The sequence below is a fragment of the Marmota marmota genome, unplaced genomic scaffold, assembly GCF_001458135.2.
Source record: "Marmota marmota marmota unplaced genomic scaffold, marMar, whole genome shotgun sequence".
In the NCBI taxonomy this organism is placed as follows: domain Eukaryota; kingdom Metazoa; phylum Chordata; class Mammalia; order Rodentia; family Sciuridae; genus Marmota; species Marmota marmota.
The window spans coordinates 18807242-18828546 of record NW_026000174.1 but is presented as its reverse complement, the minus strand read 5'-3'; the positions used below and the strand labels follow the sequence as shown (position 1 = coordinate 18828546).

The 21305-nt window shown below is 35.0% G+C and overlaps 2 protein-coding genes across 2 annotated transcripts; both read left to right on the top strand.

Annotated features, from left to right (window-relative positions):
• The first annotated feature begins 583 nt into the window (after positions 1-583).
• Positions 584-1996, top strand: LOC107133750 (olfactory receptor 52N2-like). Its single transcript, XM_015475962.2, has one exon. The coding sequence runs from the start codon at positions 1088-1090 to the stop codon at positions 1994-1996; it is 909 nt and encodes a 302-aa protein (XP_015331448.1). The 5' UTR covers positions 584-1087.
• Positions 1997-17316: 15320 nt separating this feature from the next.
• On the top strand, positions 17317-18288 carry LOC107157620 (olfactory receptor 52N2-like). The gene has a single exon (XM_015503968.1). It carries the CDS (start codon positions 17317-17319, stop codon positions 18286-18288), a length of 972 nt encoding a protein of 323 aa, XP_015359454.1.
• Positions 18289-21305: the final 3017 nt, after the last annotated feature.

Below are 21305 nucleotides of genomic sequence, written 5' to 3'. Positions count from 1 at the left end.
TAAAACCATAAAAAATTATGGAAATATTTGTTTAATATAAGGTAAAGAAGAATTTTCTTTAAAAGAATGTAAAAGTGTTATGATTTTAATCAGGATCATTTTCAAGATAGAATCTGAGAATAAAGAAGAATGATGGAAAGAAATATTTTTAAAACATAGACTAACAAAATAAGGATTATATCCTACTGACCATAAATGTCTCTGGCAATTTTGAGAATAAAATCATACTCTAAAACAACACAAATTATTATAATGCATTTTATAAGAATGGATTAATAGCATGATATATATTTTTCATGATTAAGTATATAGGCATTATATGCATAATATTTTTATATATCATAGTTATCTACAGAGATATTTGAAAATAACAGGAAGAAGATAATTAATTAAAGCTTAGCAATGTTGTTTTTAATGTGAATATTATAAAAATCTCTTCATATTTTATGAGCAAGAAATAGTTTGAATTATTCTGTAAAATGCACATGATTATGCTTTATCAATTGTAAGTAATTATTTGTTTTTTGTTTCATTGTGTTTTCACTTTCTCATTATTTCATCTGGAAAATTTATACTTACATATGTAAACAAATCAAACTAAGCCACATTATAGATTTGTGTATTAAGTAGGTGCTCACATAATTTAATGGAGGGTAACCCAGTGGATTCAAGTGAGAGGACTTCTTGGAGGAAGTGAAATTTTGTGGATAGTTAAGATAATTAATGTTATATAAACAGAGTCCATATTTGGAAATGGATTGAGGGGGCAAAATCCAGCCTATGTGATTGGCATGGGAACCTGAGTAGGTACATAAAAACAGAGTTTCCTGTATGATATCTGCCAGGCCATTGTTTTGGCACTATATTTGCACTGTATGTACATTCTTTTGATTTTGTAACAGGCTTAACATCGCTCAGAACGATCAAAAAACATGATCTGGGTCCAAATTTCACTCTAAATTTGTTCTTTATATCATGTAAAATATATATTCATGTTTTGTCTCTGGAGCAAAATAATCTCAGTGTTCTCTTCTTGTACAGGATGCCTCTATTGTCACAGAATGTATTATATTTTTAGCTAATCACCATGGGTGAGGCCAACAGCTCCAGCCTGACACCAACATACTTTATCCTTAATGGGATCCCTGGGCTGGAAGCCGCACACATTTGGATCTCCCTGCCATTCTGCTGTATGTACATCCTTGCTGTAGTGGGGAACTGTGGCCTTATCTATCTCATCAGCCATGAGGAGGCGCTGCACCGACCCATGTACTACTTCATAGCCTTGCTGTCCTTTACCGATGTTTCTGCGTGCACTTCCTTTGTTCCCAATATGTTATGTATCTTTTGGTTCAGTCTCAAAGAGATCGACTTTAATGCCTGCCTTGTACAGATGTTTTTCATCCACATGTGGACAATAACAGAGTCTGGCATGCTCATGCTCATGGCTCTGGACCGCTATGTGGCTATTTGCTACCCTCTACGCTATTCCTCCATACTCACCGATGCTGCCATTACCAAGGTTTGGTTTGCCACCTTCTTTAGAAGTGTGTTGCTCACAGTCCCATTTACTTTCCTGATCAAGCGTCTTCCCTTCTGCAGGGGTAACCTTATCCAACACACCTATTGTGACCATATGTCTATGGCTAAATTATCCTGTGGCAATATCAGGACTAATGCTCTCTATGGTCTCCTAACTGTCATAGTGATTGGGGGCTTTGATATACTCTGTATCACCGTATCTTATACCATGATTATCCGTGCTGTAATTCATGTATCATCCTCAGATGCTCGCCACAAAGCCTTCAGTACCTGTACATCACACATTTGTGCTATCGTCATCACCTATGTCCCAGCTTTCTTCAACTTCTTCACTCACAGCTTTGGGGGACACACCATACCTCACCATGTTCACATTTTTATAGCCAACCTACCTGTTGCTGCCTCCCACCTTGAATCCAATTGTCTATGGAGTGAAGACCAAGCAGATCTGTGAGGGAGTGATAAAATTGTTTTGTAGGGAGAAAGAAGGTTTCAACCTGTGATGGCTATGTGATATATAATTTTGTATTTTGAATAAAGCTCAAGGATGTTTTTGAGGAGGAATTGCAAAATTCAAAATTGTAAGTCTAGGAGAAAGTACTAGTGAATATTCTGCAAAAATATTCATGAAACCATCACAAAATATTTAATCCAAGACCTCTGATTTGATAGAAAACACAAAACATGCTTTTTACATTTTTTTTAATGTTTAGTTGGATCTCCTGGAATGTGTATAAAGAAGGGAACAGTAAGATATCCAACTTCAAGTGAATTATTGGTGATGATTGAACTGTGTTCTAGGCACTCTAGGGAGTATCTAGGAAAGAATAAAAGATGACAGATAGACCACAGTGAATAAGGAACAATGGGAAGGCAAAGACACACTCTGTCCCCTTTGTAACAGAGAAGCAGGAAACTGTTCTCCAGAATGCTTGTGTTGAAGTCCAAGGATCCTGCCATCTTTTCTATTCCATATATACATGAAACTTGTATCAATTTCAGGTGCAAACATCAAATTTCTGCCTGCTTGTTATCACTGACATTATGCTGCCTTAATAATTATTTGGCTTCTTGTCATTGTACCACTGTGTATACAAATATTTGCAATAAGTATGGTTACTGGAGTTTATCACATTCTTGGAAGAATTCCTTAGAGTTAATATTAAAAAGAATTTTGAAGAATACAATGGATGTTATTTGGCAGTGTTAGGGCATTTTTAGTAGAAGAAAGGAAATGTAAAGAAAATGTTTATATTTGGCCAAGCAAAGAAACTCATGCTTTACTGCTCTGACTCTAATGTAGAGGGAGAAACAATGGGGCCAAGGACTATAAAAAGGAGTGCCTTATTTAGATTTCTAGTGTTATAGAAAAAAAAAATAGAAAAGAAATGAGAGTAAGATGTTGAGAGTAGTGAATACCACTCTCAATAAATAGGAAGATTGACTAAACAGTGAAAGAGTAAGACACAATCCAAAGGATAACTGTAACACATAGAATGTTTTCAGGAAATGGATATGAATGGATAAGATGATGAAGATAATATAGTGATGAAAATTATTGTCTGTTAATATGAAAGATATATATTTTTTTAAATTCTTTTTTTTAATATTTATTTTTTAGTTTTTGGGGGACACAACATCTTTGTTTGTATGTGGTGCTGAGGATCGAACCCGGGCCGCACGCATGCCAGGCGAGCGCGCTACCGCTTGAGCCACATCTCCAGCCCGAAAGATATATTTTTAATATCATGTTGTATATGTGGTCAAGTGATTTTGAGATATCTTAATAATACCATGTATTTTTTTCAGTATGATTTTTATGTTTGGAAGCAAAACCCAAATATTGTTTTTAAAGCTTGCCAACATTATATCTGTCTCTGTGTAATGCACATTATAAGCTTTCATCATTAAAGGTACTCAAAGAATTATGCTTTTGAATTTGTTTATGAGGGAATCTCATTTAAGCCACACCAAATATGTTCACACTAGTCAAAAAAATACTTTTTTAAAATTGCCAGTTTTAAACATATACATATTGTAAGGCATTATACCATTTCTTCATATATATTAATTTCATTGAGATTTTTCTTCAAAATTATGAGGTCAATCAAACTACTTTATGAATGAGGAATATAAACACTATAAGCAACAAAACTGGGTGCATCTTAGAGCATTAAGATTAAAATTCAATAATTATAATGTTCTTAGGCCTATGTGATTGGGGGGAGGATGAGGGAATTTTAATAGCCACAATGTAAAACTAGACCATAGCTAAAAATATGGATGGATAAAATTCATCTATGCCATGTGAGTAACCATCTCCAGTTGATTTTATTATGTTCTCCATTATGAACTCAAAATTGGGTTTCAGAGGGAAAATGCCATAACTCTAAAAATTAGGACATATCTGAATTGAGCCCATATACTGGAATATTTGAGAACTGTTAAAAGAACAATAAAGTAGGTGGTAATGAAACAAATTCTAATCCTTGTTCATGGGAGAGAGAGAGAGAGAGAGAGAGAGAGAGAGAGAGAGAGAGAGAGAAGAGAGAGATAGTTGAGGGGGAACACAGAGGAGAAGAGAAGACTAGAGAGTTAATTATAAGAGGCCTCATGTTAAATTTCATCTTGCACCCAGATACCTAGCTTATGAGATAGAGTTTGGTGAAAAAGACCTGGTATTTCATTACCAACCTCACAAAGTTTGATTAGATCTAGAACCAAAGTATTAGATTCAAAGAAATCCAAGGTTTCAATTTAGTAAAACCACAATTTTCTTTCTAAACATAAGAAATATTAATATCCTCAATGAAAGGGAAAGGAAGGGAGTGATGAAGTGATACCAAGTGTAATGAACTTGTCCTGCTTCTCCTGATGTCAAGGACCATTTAGCCAACCATTTCAGATGGCCACACGTGTGACATACAATGAAAATGGAAACAAAGTACCAGAAGCAACCACGTGACCTGCTTCCTCCCACAAGTTTCCAATGCTGCTTGAGGTTTGTGTGTCACAGAATAGGCAAAAGGAAGCCAAAAGTTTAACTGGAATATTACTTAACAGAGTTCTGTCTCTTATTATCAGTCAGTGACAAATTTACATTCTCTTAAAGAGAAAAATAACATAGATGAGGTTTTTCTTTCAAGACATATAAAGACATCCCCGACGCAAGGGGGAAAACAAAAACCTTAAAATTATTTCTTTTTTTTTAATCTCGTAACCAAGAATGGTCATTTTTTATTTTATTTTATCTATCTATCTATCTATCTATCTATTTATTTATTTATTTCATACATGACTATAGTGGAGTGCATTACATTCATAATTATCTACTCACACACAATTTTTCGTAACTCTGTATATAAAATATGTTCACGCCAAATTATGCCATTATACATGAGCTCTCTTATTTTTTTGCATACAATTCTTAATACACCTTTATACCACCATTTATCATATCTTTGATTGTATAAATAAGGTATGTTGACACCAAATTCACACGTTCATACATGTTTTTTGTATAATGATGACCATCTCCTTCCACAATCCTAGCTATTCCTCTTGTCCCTCCCTTTCCCTCCCACCCCTATTCCCTATCTAGAGGTAATATTCCTCTCATGCTCTCCCCCCAACCCCACTTTGAGTCACAACCTTATATCAGAAAAAACATTCTGCATTTGTTTTTTTTGGATTGTCTAACTTCACTTAGCATAATCTTCTCTAATGCCATCCATTTCCCCGAAAATGCCATGATCTTATTCTTTTTTAGTGCCAAGTAATATTCCATTGTGTATAAATGCCACATTTTTTTTTATCCATTCATCCCCTGCAAATTAGTGCAGCCAATTTGGAAAGCAGTATGGAGATTCCTTGGAAAGCTGGGAATGGAACCACCATTTGACCCAGCTATTCCTCTTCTCAGACTATACCCAAAGGACCTAAAAACAGCATACTACAGGGACACAGCCACATCAATGTTTATAGCAGCACAATTCACAATAGCTAAACTGTGGAGCCAACCTTAAAATGATTTCCAAAGTCATCTTATAGAAAATGTGATAAATAAGCAAGATTGCACAATACACTGGAACCTTGAATTCACTCTTCTATATTTAAAATATGGAGTAAAAGGTATTTGATTCAAGAGAAAAGAGGTTTGTTTAAAAGTGGTGTGGTTGTTTAATCCATAACAGCAGAATATGCACTCTTTTCAATGACACATAACTCAGTTTCCAGTATATATCATAAAACATGTCTTAATAAATTTAAGAAGATTGAAATCATGTCTAATATCCATTCTGACTACCATGGTGTGAAAGTAGAAATCAATAGTAGGAGAAATATAAGAAAACTTTCATATAATATAAGAAAAAATATGTGGAAGTTATCCAATCTTTTCTGGAACAACAAATTATAAAAGAAAAAAAAAATAAATAGAAATTAAATAATATCTTGAGACAAACAAAATTATAACATAGAAAAATTTACAGGATGCACCAAAATAGTTCTAAGAGGGATATTTAGAACTACATATGCCTATATCAAAGAAGAAAAAAAAGGATCTCAAACAACTTAATGATATACTGAAAAACTTAAAAAAGAACAAACTAAATGCAAATTTGGAGAAGGAAAGACAAAATAAAGACCATGGCAGAAATAAAGACTAGAGAAAAATAAAGATCCATAAATCTAATAGTTTTCTTAATGACAAACAAAATAGTCAAACCCTTAGCTACATTAAGAAAAAAAAGAGGAAGGAAACATTATAACAGAATCCATAGAAATTTACATACCATGAGATTATTGTCACTATTTTTACACAGACAAATTGGATAAACTAGAAGAAACCTATGAAATTCTAGTCACATAGAACCTAAAACTACTGAATCAAGAATAGAAAAATCTGATTTAACCAAAAATGGGTAAGGAAATAGAATCAGTAATATAAATTTCCTCATTAATGAAATTCCTGCACCTGATAGTTTCACCTCCTATATGTCCTCCCCCTCTGAATTCCATTGTCTATGGAGTAAAGACCAAGCAGATCCGTGAAGGAGTGATCAAGCTATTTTGCAAAGAGAATGATGGCTTAGATAAAAATATATTCATTAATTAACATCAAAAACAAATAAATATAATACTTTAGAGGATATTTTAGTGTAAAATTTAAAAAAAAAGAGAAACACTGGTATCTTGCAGAAAGCAATATTTGTTGAATATTGAAGAAAATATTTTAGAACTCATAAATAACAAAGTAATCTTACAAATAAAAAATTAAGCACCCTAAATTCAAGTTTTTTTTAAATCCACAACAGGGTAATTTTGTTACACTGCTGTATTAGTTAATTTAATTAATTTAATACATTTTGCATGTTGAACAGATATCAAAGGATGTACATGAGAAGAACATGATTGTACTTTCTCAGCCTATAAAGACTGGTTTTGGAGGAAAATCTATTTAAACAATCTCAAGATTGGAAAAAGACTTTTAAATCTTAGAAAAAGACTTTTAAATGAATTTTTAATTCATTTATGCTCACTACTCTTTTCTCTACATAATTTTCACAGGTTGCTTTAGTAATAAAAAGTATCTTATGTATAGCTGATTAATGTTGACTTCCTACTATGAAGGTGAAGGAAAATAATACTCATATATTCATTTCAATATGATCTAAATGACATGGAGACAATCAAAGGAATTCAGGCCCAGAAATTAAAATTTAGGCACTCCCATAGTCATTGTAGCACTATTCCTAACAGCCAAGACGTGGAAATAACAAAAATGCCCATCAAATGATAATGGAAAAAGACAGTGTGGTAGAGGGGATTCAAGATAGGTAAATAGAGATACCTAGAACTCACCTCTTTCTCCACCAAGATGACCTAAAGTAACAGGTGTATAGTGTCATTTTGAGGTGAGTGATCATGGGAAATTCTGGAAATTATCAACTGAGAGACTGAAAACTTGCAAGATTCAAAAATCTGGGGCAACAATCTACTAAGAGAAAACACCTCCCATCTGCCACCTTGACTGCACAGCTGAGACAAAGGGACTCTCCCCTCTCTCAGGGTAAGAGTGAAAGGAAAAGATGCAATAAATTTTATTAATGCAGACTCTAGCAATCCTAGTGACTGGAAAGTTTCATAATCCAAAAATTTTTTTAGCCCACTTAGATAAGTAATCTTCCTTGTAGTCTTTCTTTGGAAAAGGATCTCACATCATCTTCCAGGGAAAATTCTAGTGTGCTATAGTCTTGAACCATCTTCAGAAGAGAACTGATGTCTTAATTTGGACTGCTCTATGGATCAAAAACCCCAACATATTCCCACCTGTAGGACTCCACAGACACTCCACTGCTCTGACTAAAGGGGTACCTTTTTGCTGAACCCAACTTGTCCTAGCAGATTGACCATGACCTGCACTATAGGATACAGTGCTCTGACATAGAAGGGGATGGATGGCACTGATTTCTAACTAGGAGTTTGGAGTGAAGGAACCCTAATACCAAAGATGTGGTCAATGATCTGTGGACTCCTGATGCTGGTAGAGCTGAAGGCAGATACTTACAGCACCTCTTCCCTGTACTGTGGTCAGGCATCTGTCACCACAGGGCAGGGAGGGGAGGTTCCTGTTTCTGCCTTGCCCACAGAAGCTACTGAAAGTCCTTGAGTAACTCCATGACAAGGCCCCAGCTGTTGCTTACACATGAATGTGCATGGTTAAGGAGATTGAATGTGCCTTTACCCACCCATCTCTGGTTGAGGTCCAACTCCCAGGTTGGCACTACCATAGTAGCAGGAGAGAGGAAATCCATGAATACTGCTGAAACCCACCTATGAAGTTCCTTCTGCTGGCAACTGAAACACCTTGTCTAACCACATGCTGTTGCCAAGACTGGATTTAAAGGACACAGAGGGGTGCTGTAGATCTTCCCATGGTCCTACCTATGCAGCATCTGTCCTGTCCACTGTCACTGGTCAGAGAACAAATGCTTTGGTTTGTTGAACTCTGCTGCTTCTGCCAGTGCCACAAGCCCTTGCTAGTTGCAGAACTGACATCAGGAGTTCCTAAGAATCACCTGATTAGGACCACCACCTCCATCATAGGTATTGCCACAGAGTAAGCACCCCACACCAACTGCTGTCGACCCCACAGTTGTTTGAACTGCTAGAGTGTCCAGACTACTGCATGATCTGTAGAGACTGTGGGACTATCTGATCATGACATTGTCTGACCTGTGCCCAAACTCAGTAATCACAGCCAAAAAAGTTGCAGGGAGACTGTTCTATGGTGCCTATTGAGAACCAAGCCAGCATTGCAAAACAATCTGACACCCTAAGTTACACATTCAAGAGAAAGCCATTTACTAAGAAAGCCAATTACCTATAAATGTGCTAGGGACATCTGATTCACCAGATGAACAAATCTCAGCATCAAAATAAGAAATATGAAAACACAAGGTAATATGATTACCTCCCAAAGAACATAACTCTAGCAACAGATTACAAGGAAATGAAGGTGGATGAAATGCTGAAAGGATAATTTAAAGTGATCAAAAAAAAACCTCACTAATGTTAGATAAAATAAAAATACAATAAACAGCTAAATTAAATTAGGAAGACTATGAAAGATACCAATGACTAATTTAGCAGAGATAGAGATTTTAGAAAAGTAACAAACAGAAATCCTGGAAATTAAGAGTTCCATAGGTCAAATAAAAGTACAGTTGAAAACCTCAGCAACACACTAGATCAAGTGGAAGAAATAACATTTGAACTTGAAGACAGGTCTTTTGAAGTAGTCCATTATCCCATCACCTCTACCCCTCAAAAAACAAACAAAAAAATCAAAAAGATAAATTGAATTAGAGAATTTTCAAGATCTTTGGGACAACTTAAAACAATCAACCAAGCACGATGGTGCACACCTACCATCCCAACATCTTGGGAGGCTGAATCAGAAGGATCACAAGTTCAAAGCCAGTCTCAGCAAGAGTGAGGTCCTTAGCAACTCAATGAGATCCTGTCTCTAAATAAAATACAAAAAAATTAGGGCTGGGGGTGTGGTTCAGTGGTTGAGTGCCCCTGAGTTCAATCCCCAGTACCAAAAAAAAAAAAACAAAAGAAAACAAACAATCAAATATTTCCATCTTTGGAATAATCAATGATGAGTAGATAAATGCAAAGAACAGAGAAAATCTGTTTAATAAAATAATAGCAGAAAGTCTCCCTAATTTTGAGAAACCTATGGACATCTATATACAGGAGGCTAATAAACCCCAAATAGACATAAGCAAAGAGGATTGTCACCATGGGATACTATGGTTAAATTGGCAAAAGCACAAGACAAAGAAAAAATTTTAAATCTTCAAGAGAAATCATCAGGTCACATTTAAGAGCATTCCCAGTAGACTGACAGCAGAAACCGTACAGGCCAGTAGGAAAAGACATGACATATTCCATGATCTGAAAGAAAGTAACTGCTAATCTACATAACTACATCCAACAAGGCTGTAATTTAAAAATGAATGAAAATAAAAACCTTAAAATATATTAAAAGTGGAGGAAATTTATGACCACTAGAATAGTCTGAGTAATGCTTAGGCATGTTGTATATCCAAAAGAGAAAAAAAGATAACAGTGATCATGAAAGCATGTGAAAGTATAAATCCTACACGAAAGCAGGAACCCAAAAGTGAAATAGAAAAGAATAGAATGTTATAATTACAGTAAATCATCAAACCACAAAGATGAATAAGAAGAAAAGAACAGAGGACATTCAAAACACCAGAAGAAACTCAACAAAATGACCTATAACAGTACTATCTTGGGTGTAAATGGATGAAATTCTCCAGTGAAAATATACAGTCTGATAGATGGATTTAAAAAAAAATTCCAACAATCTGTGGCCTTCAAAAAGTTCACCTCGTAAATAAAGACACACAGTGGTAGAGAAAGGATGGAAAATGATATTTTAAACAAATGGAAACAGAATGAAAAAGAGTAGCTAGAGCTAGATCTGAAAATAGACTGTCAGACAAAGCATGTAAGAGACAGGCAAGGTCACTATATAATCATCAAGGCATCAGTTTATCAAGAAGATATAACAAATATATACCAATGAGACCTAATGTTGTAACAACCACTTTATAAAGCAAACACTATTAGCACTAAAGGGAAAGATAGGCTACAATACAATAAAAATGGGGGATCTCAACACCCACTCATCAGTCAAAGTTCATCCAGACAAAAATCAACAAAGAAACATTGAACTATACTATAGATAAGATCGATTTAACAGACATAGAACATTCCATCCAAGCACTGCTGAATACACATTCACTTCATTAGCTCCTAGAACTTTTCTCAAATAGGTTGTATATGGGGCCACAAAACAAGTTTTAATAAGTTCAAGAAAATCAAAATTATAACTTGTGTAAATTTTTCAATGGAATAAACTATAAATAAACAAAAGGGTGATTTTATAAATTATACAAATGCATGGAGGCTGAACAACACACTTTTGCTGAGAAAGTCAGAAGGGGAAAATGGAAAATTTCCCCAAACAAATGAAACACAACGTGCCAAAATTTGTAGTATGCAACAAAGCAGTACTATGAGGGAAGTTTAGAGCAATCATTGCCTGCATCAAATATTGAAATGATTTCAGTTTTTTAAAAATCAATGATGCATATCAATAATTTAGAAAATAAAAAACCCAAATCCATAATTTGTAGAAGAAAAGAAATTTTAAACCTTAGAGCAGAAACAGATGAAATAGAAAAGTTATAATTATTGATTTTGTAATAAGTCTATTCACTTCTATTGCCCATTTAATGATTATATGTTTTATTGATATTAAGTTTTTTGAGTTTTTAAAATTTATGGATATTAGTCCCCTGTGAGAGGAGTAGCTGGCAAAGATCTTTTCCCATTCTGTAGGCTCTCTCTTCATGCTCTTCTTTCCTTTGCTGTGGCTACCATATGAGAAAAGTAAGTCCTTAGTCCTGAATCTTACCATTTGTTATGCTCATTAGCCTCTTTCCTCTTAGCAATGCCACCTTGCTTATACTGGATGTTCAAATAAGAATGGATTTGTTTCTCGGCATCCCCTTGTGCTCAATGTGTATATTTCATTTTAAGATTGGACTATATTATTATTATACTTTTATAGTATACCTTTTTAGTCAATGAAGCACTCAAATATTGTTTTTGTTTCCCTTTAAAAAACAGCAAAATTTTCCAGAAACAGACGACAAGTGAAACCAAGCCACAACAACAGCAGGAGATATACTACATGGTTATTAAAAAAAAAACAAAACAAACCAAAAAAACAACAACAACAACAACAAAAAAAAAAGGGCTAAATTTTTGTATTCTACAATTGAATGTTCTTCAGCCACAATTTTGTGGAGGGCTTTTAGTTTTTCTTGGTCTAAAAGTATTGTGTTAATTATTGTTGCTTTTCACAATAAATGATAATATCTGTTCCTCACTAAAAAATAATAATAATTTCTGGAATTTGGCATTTCTCTAAGTGCATATATACACTGAGATGAACTCATCTTTGTACCACATCAGTCTTCTAATCTGTGGAAACAGTTTTTATAAAGCTGTCAGTAAAGTTTTTCACATCCTTAATTAAATTAAATTCTAGATATTTAAAACTATTGCAAATTGCATCAGTTTTTGATTTTAATTATTTAACCTATTAGTAGATTGTTGATAAAGCATATTTTTCTTTACAAATGACATTTGTTTCTAATGACATTCTTAAGTTAGTAAATGAGTGCTAATAATTTGCAGATTTCATTTAACTTCTCTGCATTTATAATCATTCTGCAAATATTTCCATTAGTTATTTGTGTTTAATCATCTCCATTTTTTCATTCTTTCATTAAATGGAATTTTATCAGAATACTGAATAGAAGTACTTATAGCTGGAACCCTAGATTGGGTCTGATATCTGAATAAATGCCTTTAATATTTCACTAAGTACAATGCTTATTATATATTTTATATACCTTAAGTATGTCAATAGCTTCTGGTTTTCCTTTTGTTTTTTTAGTTTTATTGATTTTAGTTTTTAAAATACACGACACAGAATGCATTACAATTCTTACTACACATATAGAGTACAATTTTTCATATCTTTGTGTATAGAGTATGTTCACGCCAATTCATGCCTTTATACATGTACTTTTTTGTATTAAAATTCTTATTACACATATATACCACAATTTTTCATATCTCTGTTTATATATAAAGTATGTTGACACCCAATTCGAGTCTGCATATATGTACTTTGTATAATGATGTCTATCACATTCCACCGCCCTTCCTAATCCCCCGCCCCCTTTCTTTCCCTCCCACCCCTCTTCCTTATCTAGAATTCATATAATCCTCCCATGCTCCCCCTCCCTACTCCACTATCTTGTGGTTTTTCTATCCATCTATTTATTTATTTATTTTTACCTTTCTTTGGCGCCAGGGATTGATCCCAGGGACACTTTGGCACTGTCTCACCCCAGCTCTTTCTAAATTTTTTTATTTGTGGCAGGTTCTCACTACGTTGCTTAGGGTCTCACCAAGTTGTTGAGGCTGCCATTGACCTTGTGATCTTCCTATGTACCTCAGCCTCCCAAGTCACCAGAATTATAGGTGAATATAATACCACCATGCCCGGCTCCATTAAATTTATCAAATATAATAAAATGCACCACTCTTGTGTTCAATTTGATAAATTTTGACAGTAGCATAAATCTGTATAATGCCAAATAAAATAGGGAAAAGAACATTTCTATCCCCAGACATTTCCTTCTTGCTCCTATGAGTCATTATCACTCCCCAGAGGATATCACTTTTTTTTTCTATCAATTTAAGATTAGTTTTACCTGTTTTTGGACTGCATATACATGGACTCATATATTATGGTCTTGTGTTTATCTAATTCTGTACCATGTTTTTAAGATTCATCTATGTTACATTTCATAGTGTTTATTCCTTTTTCTGTGTTATATATCATTGCATGAGTCAACACTCATTCTTGTTCCATTTATAATACTGCTTGTGCTCTTTGAACATACATATTGTGTTTTGTGAACAAATGTTTTCACTAAAAACCTAAGAATGAAGGTTCTACGTCATAAGGTTTAGTGTATTTTTAACTTAGCAAAAAACTGTTCAACTTTGTGCAGTTTCTTATTAAGTTAAACATACATCAACCATATGAAATAGTTACACCATCCTATACTTGCATGCCAATTTATTAGATATATGCTTTTGGGTCAGGGTTGTGATATACTTTGAATTAAAACTTAAAGATTACTTTAAACATTTGTTCTGATTTTGGAAGAAATCTTCATATATTCACCAACTGGAGTGAGAAAAATCATTTAAATTTGGTTCCCAGTCCCTTCAGAATCAGTCTTCTTTACAAAAAAATATAAAAAGGAAAACTCAGGGAGAAAAATGTACACAAAATATATTTAGAACTGTTTTGTCACAACTTTTGCCCTCCAAAATAAACATATGAACATTCATATGCATATTTGTGCACATTTATGTTTTCATCAACTTGATAAACTCAAGACAAAGCATAACTAGACAGAGCACAGGCCTCTATTACTCATATGAAATGTATGATTTTTTATTTCATAAATCTTTATGAAATTTATATATCTATACATATATTTGTGTATATATGTGTGTGTTAATGTGCCATGTATATAGTGAGTGGTGAGCTGTGGTGAGCATAATATTGTGATCAAGATAAATGAAAAATGTTTCCTAGGACTGTCAGACGCTTGGTCAGAAGATCAGGGAGAAAATAAAGAAATATGACCCTATGTTTTTCTGTAATTTCCTCCCAGCATAAGAAGCTGAAAAATGCAGAAATTGTCTCAAAAGTCCCAAAGGATCTTTTCCTTTGAACCAGAGCCTCCTGAGACACTGAACTGCAGAGACCCAAGCAGGTGCACTGGAAATCGTCAAAAGGTGCATTGATGCTCAAAAGAGGCAGAACCTGACTGCTGTGGGATCCCTGGTGCTCAGAACTCTCAGGCATGCACACCAGTCTGGTCTTTGCTAACACTGAGGTGAGTTATGTTGATTCCCAAAACTCATATTTTCAACAAGTGAAAATATCTAGGCCAGAAACACAAGTGTTTGATATGTGGTTCATGGCAAATTCAGGATTTATTTTTTTACTCTCACCCTAACACATTACCGTTTATTTGGGGAATAAGAAGGGAAAGACTTTCTGGAGTTGTGAAATAAATTTAAAACCTATGTCATAGTTCACTGGAAAAAGCAAAATATGTGCAATAGTGTGTTGCAATAAAAGGAAAACAAAGTCTTTTGCCTTAAATATTTCATGACTACACTCAGAATTTTTTTCAGTAGGAATGTTTTTTGTGGGGAAGTGGAAAGTGAACCAGTATCAGACATGAATCCAAGAAAGTATTGAGGCCACTTGGTAAAAGAAGCTTCAATAGAGAAATCCTCCCATATGACCCCCTCTCTCTGCAAATGGGTGCCATATAGCATCTGTATGAACAAGTCCAGGGAGGAGAATTCAGCAATGACACAGATACATTCTCTGTGTTCACAGAGCTTGCATAGCTAAGGAATGATTTTCTGTAACTTTGACTTGCTGTACCTGTAACTTCTCACATTTGTTCTACCTCTTCCTTAAGATACAATTAAGAAACATTTGTGCATGTGATAATACACCACAATGAATTCCACTATTATGTATAACTATTATGCACCAATAAAAATAGATTTTTTCTCTGCTTCAATTGAAAATCAGTTTCTTCCTAAGTCACCATGAGTTGTTTAGTCTAGTTATGTTCAGCTTATGCAACTGTTCTTCAGTGTTTAGGATCAGTTAATAATTATAACAGAGGGAGTCTGATTAGACAAGTGGCTTTGAAGTCAAAGTTTTATTTGATTGAACTTTGCTTTTACCAGTTTGAAGTTTTTATGAGGATAGATATTTGGTTAACCTTGCATTTCTATGTCCTCATATATAAAATGATGGATATAACAAATCTGTGATATTTAGATTGAAATATTAGCACCCTGAGTGGAAGAGATATGACTTGGTTGATTACTATATCCCTAGAAACTAGAATGGTGCCACAAATGTTGGAAACAATCAATAAATAACTGTTAAGCAAATAGTGTAGGCCGCATCATATATTCTGACAACTTTAAAAGTAGATAACATGTGCTGATGTCCACATTCCAAGCACTGCTGAAAAAAGTATCATTTAGCTATTCTAACATGTCTATGGTATATATTATTATAAGTATCCTTTGATAATTTTGAATATACTTGCAAGGCAAAATGTGCAACTTGCTCAAGTCCATCCAGCTACTAAGTGTTGGAAACAAGATTTAGCCCAAGGAGTCTGGGGTGCCCATGTCTCCATAGTAAGCAAGCAAAAAATCAGATCTCATATTTTCTGAGAGCAGACACTTAGTCATCTACTTTTCCTTCTTTTGTATATATTCTAATTTTATAATTAGTTTGCCTAACAGCAGAATCCATGTGAATCCTTGAGTGTCATTGTGAGGGAGGTTGTACACAAATATTTATGAACTGAGGAGGGGGAAGGATAAACTGGCTCTGAGTTTGTGTGTCTGTTTGTAAACTAACGAGTATGGTTTGATGTTTATTGATATTATTGATGCTTGGATGAGTCTGTGATGGCTGACCAGCTTTACAAACCAGCAGTGTAAAGCCTAAAATCCCTATAACTGCTGATATCCTGTCTTTTCTCCAGTCTTATAGCTCTGGTGGCTTCTGGCTACTTGAAAAGAAACAGACACAGGCAGCATTCCATAAAGACCAATTCTCTTCTTGGGGATTCCAATAGACACAGGATTAGTTACCTTAGAATTGGAAGATCTTTGAAGGAATTTAGTTGAATGAAATTTTCCTGGATTTGATTCCAGATCTTAAAAGACATTTATGTTTCTATTTTTTCCTAACTAAAATACAAGAACATGTTTAAATCTCATGACAATTATAGTAAAGAATTTATTTTCTATAATTGACTTGCCAATCTCTTGATATAGCAGAAATTTTCAAACTTCCACACTATTCTTCTAACTAAAATATACAATGGCTCTTGAGTTTACAAAAGGTGAGTAGGTTTATTTGAATTTACGTTTATTAACCAAGGTAAGCTTGATCTCTTGGGATGATCTAAACTGACTCAGAAGTGACAATAATAGCAGTCGTGATTACTGATTATATCTATTAAGTATTCACTCTGCACTATTCAAACTTCTAGAACATAATATAAAATTAACTTATTGAATAATCCTGACAACAATGTAATGATCTCATTTAGATGGAGAAAACTGAGGCATAATGTGTTTAAACAACACGTTCATATCACACGCTATGTGAAGTGAGAAACAGGGGGAGCAAAACTAGACAGTGTGACTCCAGGGGAATCTGATAGCTTCTCATTGCAAAGGCCTAATTGAAATCACACAGTTAACCACCAGTGATGCTCCACATCATGTACAATCCAAAGAGTGGGCTCCTAAATTAGAATAAATTATAATCCATGTATATATAATATGTCAAAATACATTTTTCTGCCATGTATATCTAAAAAGAACAAACTTAAAAAAAAGAATTCATAGAGTTAAAAAAAAAAGTTTCCATGCTCTCTACTTACCTTTGGTTTACTTTATTGTCCAGGAAACTGTCAGTATTAAAGAGTGTGAAATGCTCTCCTCCTATAAGCCATTATGTCTGGAGCCAACAGTTCCAGCCTGATACCAGGATACTTTATCTTGAATGGTGTTCCTGGGCTGGAAGCTGCGCACATCTGGATCTCCCTGCCATTCTGCCTCATGTACATCATTGCTCTTGTGGGGAATGTGGGACTCATCTACCTCATCAGTCATGAGGAGGCCCTGCATCGACCCATGTACTACTTCCTGGCCCTACTCGCCTCCACTGATGTCACCTTGTGCACCACCACTGTGCCCAACATGCTGTGCATATTCTGGTTCAACCTCAAGGAGATAGACTTTAATGCCTGCCTGGTCCAGATGTTTTTTGTTCACATGTTGACTGGGATGGAGTCTGGGGTGCTCATTCTCATGGCCCTGGACCACTATGTGGCCATCTGCTACCCCTTATGCTATGCCACCATCCTCACCAACCCTGTCATCGCCAAGGCTGGTCTTGCCACTTTCTTAAGGAGTGTGATGCTCATCATCCCATTCACTTTCCTCACCAAACGCCTGCCCTATTGCCAGGGCCAACTCATCCCCCACACCTACTGCAACCACATGTCTGTGGCCAAGGTATCCTGTGGCAATGTCAAGGTAAATGCTATCTATGGGATTTTGGCAGCCATTTTGATTGGGGGCTTCGATATGTTTTGTATCTCTGTGTCTTATACTATGATCTTGCGAACAGTGGTGAGTTTGTCATCTGTAGATGCTTGTCACAAGGCTTTCGGCACCTGTACCTCCCACCTAGGTGCTATAGTCATCACATATGTTCCAGCATTATTTAGCATTTTTACTCATCGTTTTGGAGGAAAAAGTATTCCCCATCATGTACACATCCTTATTGCCAATCTCTATCTGGTATGTCCTCCCACTCTGAATCCCATTGTCTATGGAATAAAGACCAAGCAGATCCGTGAAGGAGTGATCAAGCTATTTTTCAAAGAGAAAGATGCCTTAGATATAAAACAGAGTCAATAATTAACATCAAAAACAAATAAAAATAATATTTTAGAGGAAATTTGAGTGTAAAATTAAAAAAAGAAACACTGGTATCTTGCGGAAAGCAATATTTGTTGAATATTGAAAACATTATTTTAGTAGAACTCATAATTAACAAAGTAAGCATGCTAAACTTGAGTTTTTTTAAAAAATCCACAACAGGATAATTTTGTTACACTGCTGTATTAGTTAATTTTATTAATTTAATACAATTTGCATGTTGAACAGATTTCAAATAGGATGTACATGAGAAGGACATGATAGTACTTTCTCAGCCTATAAAGACTAGTTTTGAGGGAAATCCATTTAAACAATATCAAGATTGGCAAAAGACCTTTAAATTTTAGTGAATTCATTTATGCTCACTACTCTTTTCTCTACATAATTTTCACAGGTCTTCTATCCACTTTGATTTGACATTTGTGCAGGATGAAAGTTAGGGATGTAGTTTCATTCCTCTATATATTGTTATCCAGTTTTCCTAGCATGATTTGCTAAAAAGAGATCTTTTCTCCAATGTATGTTTTTGGTAGCTTTGTCAAGGATCATCCGACTATATTAATGTGGATTTATGTCTGCTTTCTTTTATTCTGTTTCATTGGTGCTCATGTTGGATTTGATGCCAATACCATGCTGTTTTTGTACTACAGCTCTGTAGCATCATTTCAGATTGGGTGTTGTGATAGCTCCAGAATCAATTTTCTTGCTCAGGATTCTTTTGATTATTCTTGGTCTTTTATTCTTCCAAAGTAATTTCCATACTTTTTTCCTAGTCTTTGAAGACTGTCATTGATATTTTACTGAGGATTGTATTTAACCTGCATAATGCTTTTGGTAATATGGCCATTTTGATAATATTGATTCTGACTGTCCAAGAACATGCAAAGTCTGTCTATCTTATAAGGTCATCTTCAATTTCCCTCTACAATGTTCTATAGTTTTTTTTTTAATTACATTATAGAGGTCTCTGACCTCCTTGGTTAGGTTTATTCTCAAAATTCTACATTATGTTTTTGAGGTTATTATGAATGGATTAGTTTTCTTGATTATTTTTTCATCAGATCCATTGTTTTTGTATGCTGTTTTTATATCCTGCTACTTTCCTGAATTTGTTTATGATATTAAGCAGTCTCTGGCTGAGCTTTCTGGACCTTCTGAGTATAGGATCATTTCACTTGCAAACAGTAATAATGTGCCATCTTCCTTTCCCATTTGTATCTATTTTTGGTGGGTTTTACATATTTTTTTCAGTTATACATGACAGTAGAATGCATTTTGGCAGAATATACATAAAGTATAACATTATATTTAAGGTTCCCATTCTTGTGGTTGTACATATTGTGGAGTTACCCTGCTGGTGTACACAAATAAAAGGCTATGAAAATTAAGTCCAATTAATTCTACTTTCTTTCCTATTCCCCTCCCCTCTCCCTTCCCTTCATTTCCTTTTGTCTAGTCCCATGAATTTATATTATTCCCCTGCCCAACCTCTTTTGTTTTGGGTTAGCATCCCCAAATCAGAAAAAAAAAACAACAAAACATTAAGCCTTTATTTTTTTTGGGGGGGGGATTGGCAGAATCAATATTATTGAAATGGCCAAACTACCAAACGTGCTATGCAGATTTAATGCAATTCCTATAAAGATCCCAATTGCATTCTTCACAGAAATAGAAAAAGCAACCATCAAATTTATATGGAAAAATAAGAGACCCAGGATAGCCAAAGGAATCCTTAGCAAGAAAAGTGATGCAGGAGGAATCACAACATGAGACCTTAAATTATACTATAGCATGGTATTGGCACCAAAACAGACTTGAAGACCAATGGAACAGAATAGAAGAGACAGAGACAGGTCCTCATAAACACAGTTATCTCATCATAGACAAAGGCGCCATAAACATACATTGGAGAAAAAAATAGCCCCTTCAATAAATGATGCTGGGAAAATAGGAAATCCATGTAATAGAATGAAAGTGACCCCTATATCTCACCCGGAATAAAACTCAACTCTAAGTGGATCAAAGACCTATGCATTTGAGCAGAGACCCTGCAGTAACTAGAAGAAAAAGTAGACCCAATTCTCCAACATATTGACTTGGGAAATGAATTCTTGAACAAGACTCCTAAAGCCTCTGGAGCAAAATCAAGAATCAATAAATGGGGCGGTATTAAAATGAAAAGCTTCTTCACAGCAAAGGAAACAATTAAGAACATGAACAGAGATCCTACACAATGGAAGAAAATCTTTACCACCAGCACCTGAGATGAGGCATTAATTTCAAGGCTATACAAAGAACTCAAAAAACCCAATCAATAAATGGGCAAAGGAACTGAGGAAACACTTCACAGAAGAAAAAGTACAAATAGTCAAAAAATATATGAAAAAATGTTCAACATCTCTAGAAATTAGAGAAATGGAAATTAAAACTACCCTAAGATTCTATCTCACTCCAGTCAGATGGCAGTTATAAAGAACAGATGTAACAATATATGTTGGCAAAGGTGTAGGGAGAAAGGAACTCTCATACATTGTTGGTGGGACTGCAAATTGGTGCAATCACTATGGAGAGCAGTATGCAGATTCCTCAGAAAACTTGGAATGAAACCACCGTTTGACCAAGTTATCCCCGTCTTGGTCTATACCCTAAGGACTTAAAAACAGCAAAACACATTGATGCAGCCACATCCATGTTTATAGCATGGATTGTAAGTTGATCAACTCACAATAGCCAGGCTATGAAAACAACCTAGGTGACCTTCAAGAGATGAATGGATAATGAATGTTTATCTATTTTATTTCTGCTGAGGGCCATTGCTAAGTAAGAATGACACATGGCATGACCCAGGTCATTTGCAGTGACATTGCATGTAAGGTGACCTTGCTCAAGGACCAGGGCGGATCTGGGTTTAGGGTGGATCGGGGTTTAGGGCGTTCCCGGTTTAGGACAATCCGGGTTTAGGGCGGTTCCAGGTTTAAGGTGTACCCTGCTGGGAA

Excerpts from the sequence above, each read along its gene's own strand:
- LOC107133750 (XM_015475962.2), top strand. The coding sequence starts at position 1,088 with ATGGGTGAGGCCAACAGCTCCAGCCTGACACCAACATACTTTATCCTT.
- LOC107157620 (XM_015503968.1), top strand. The coding sequence starts at position 17,317 with ATGTCTGGAGCCAACAGTTCCAGCCTGATACCAGGATACTTTATCTTG.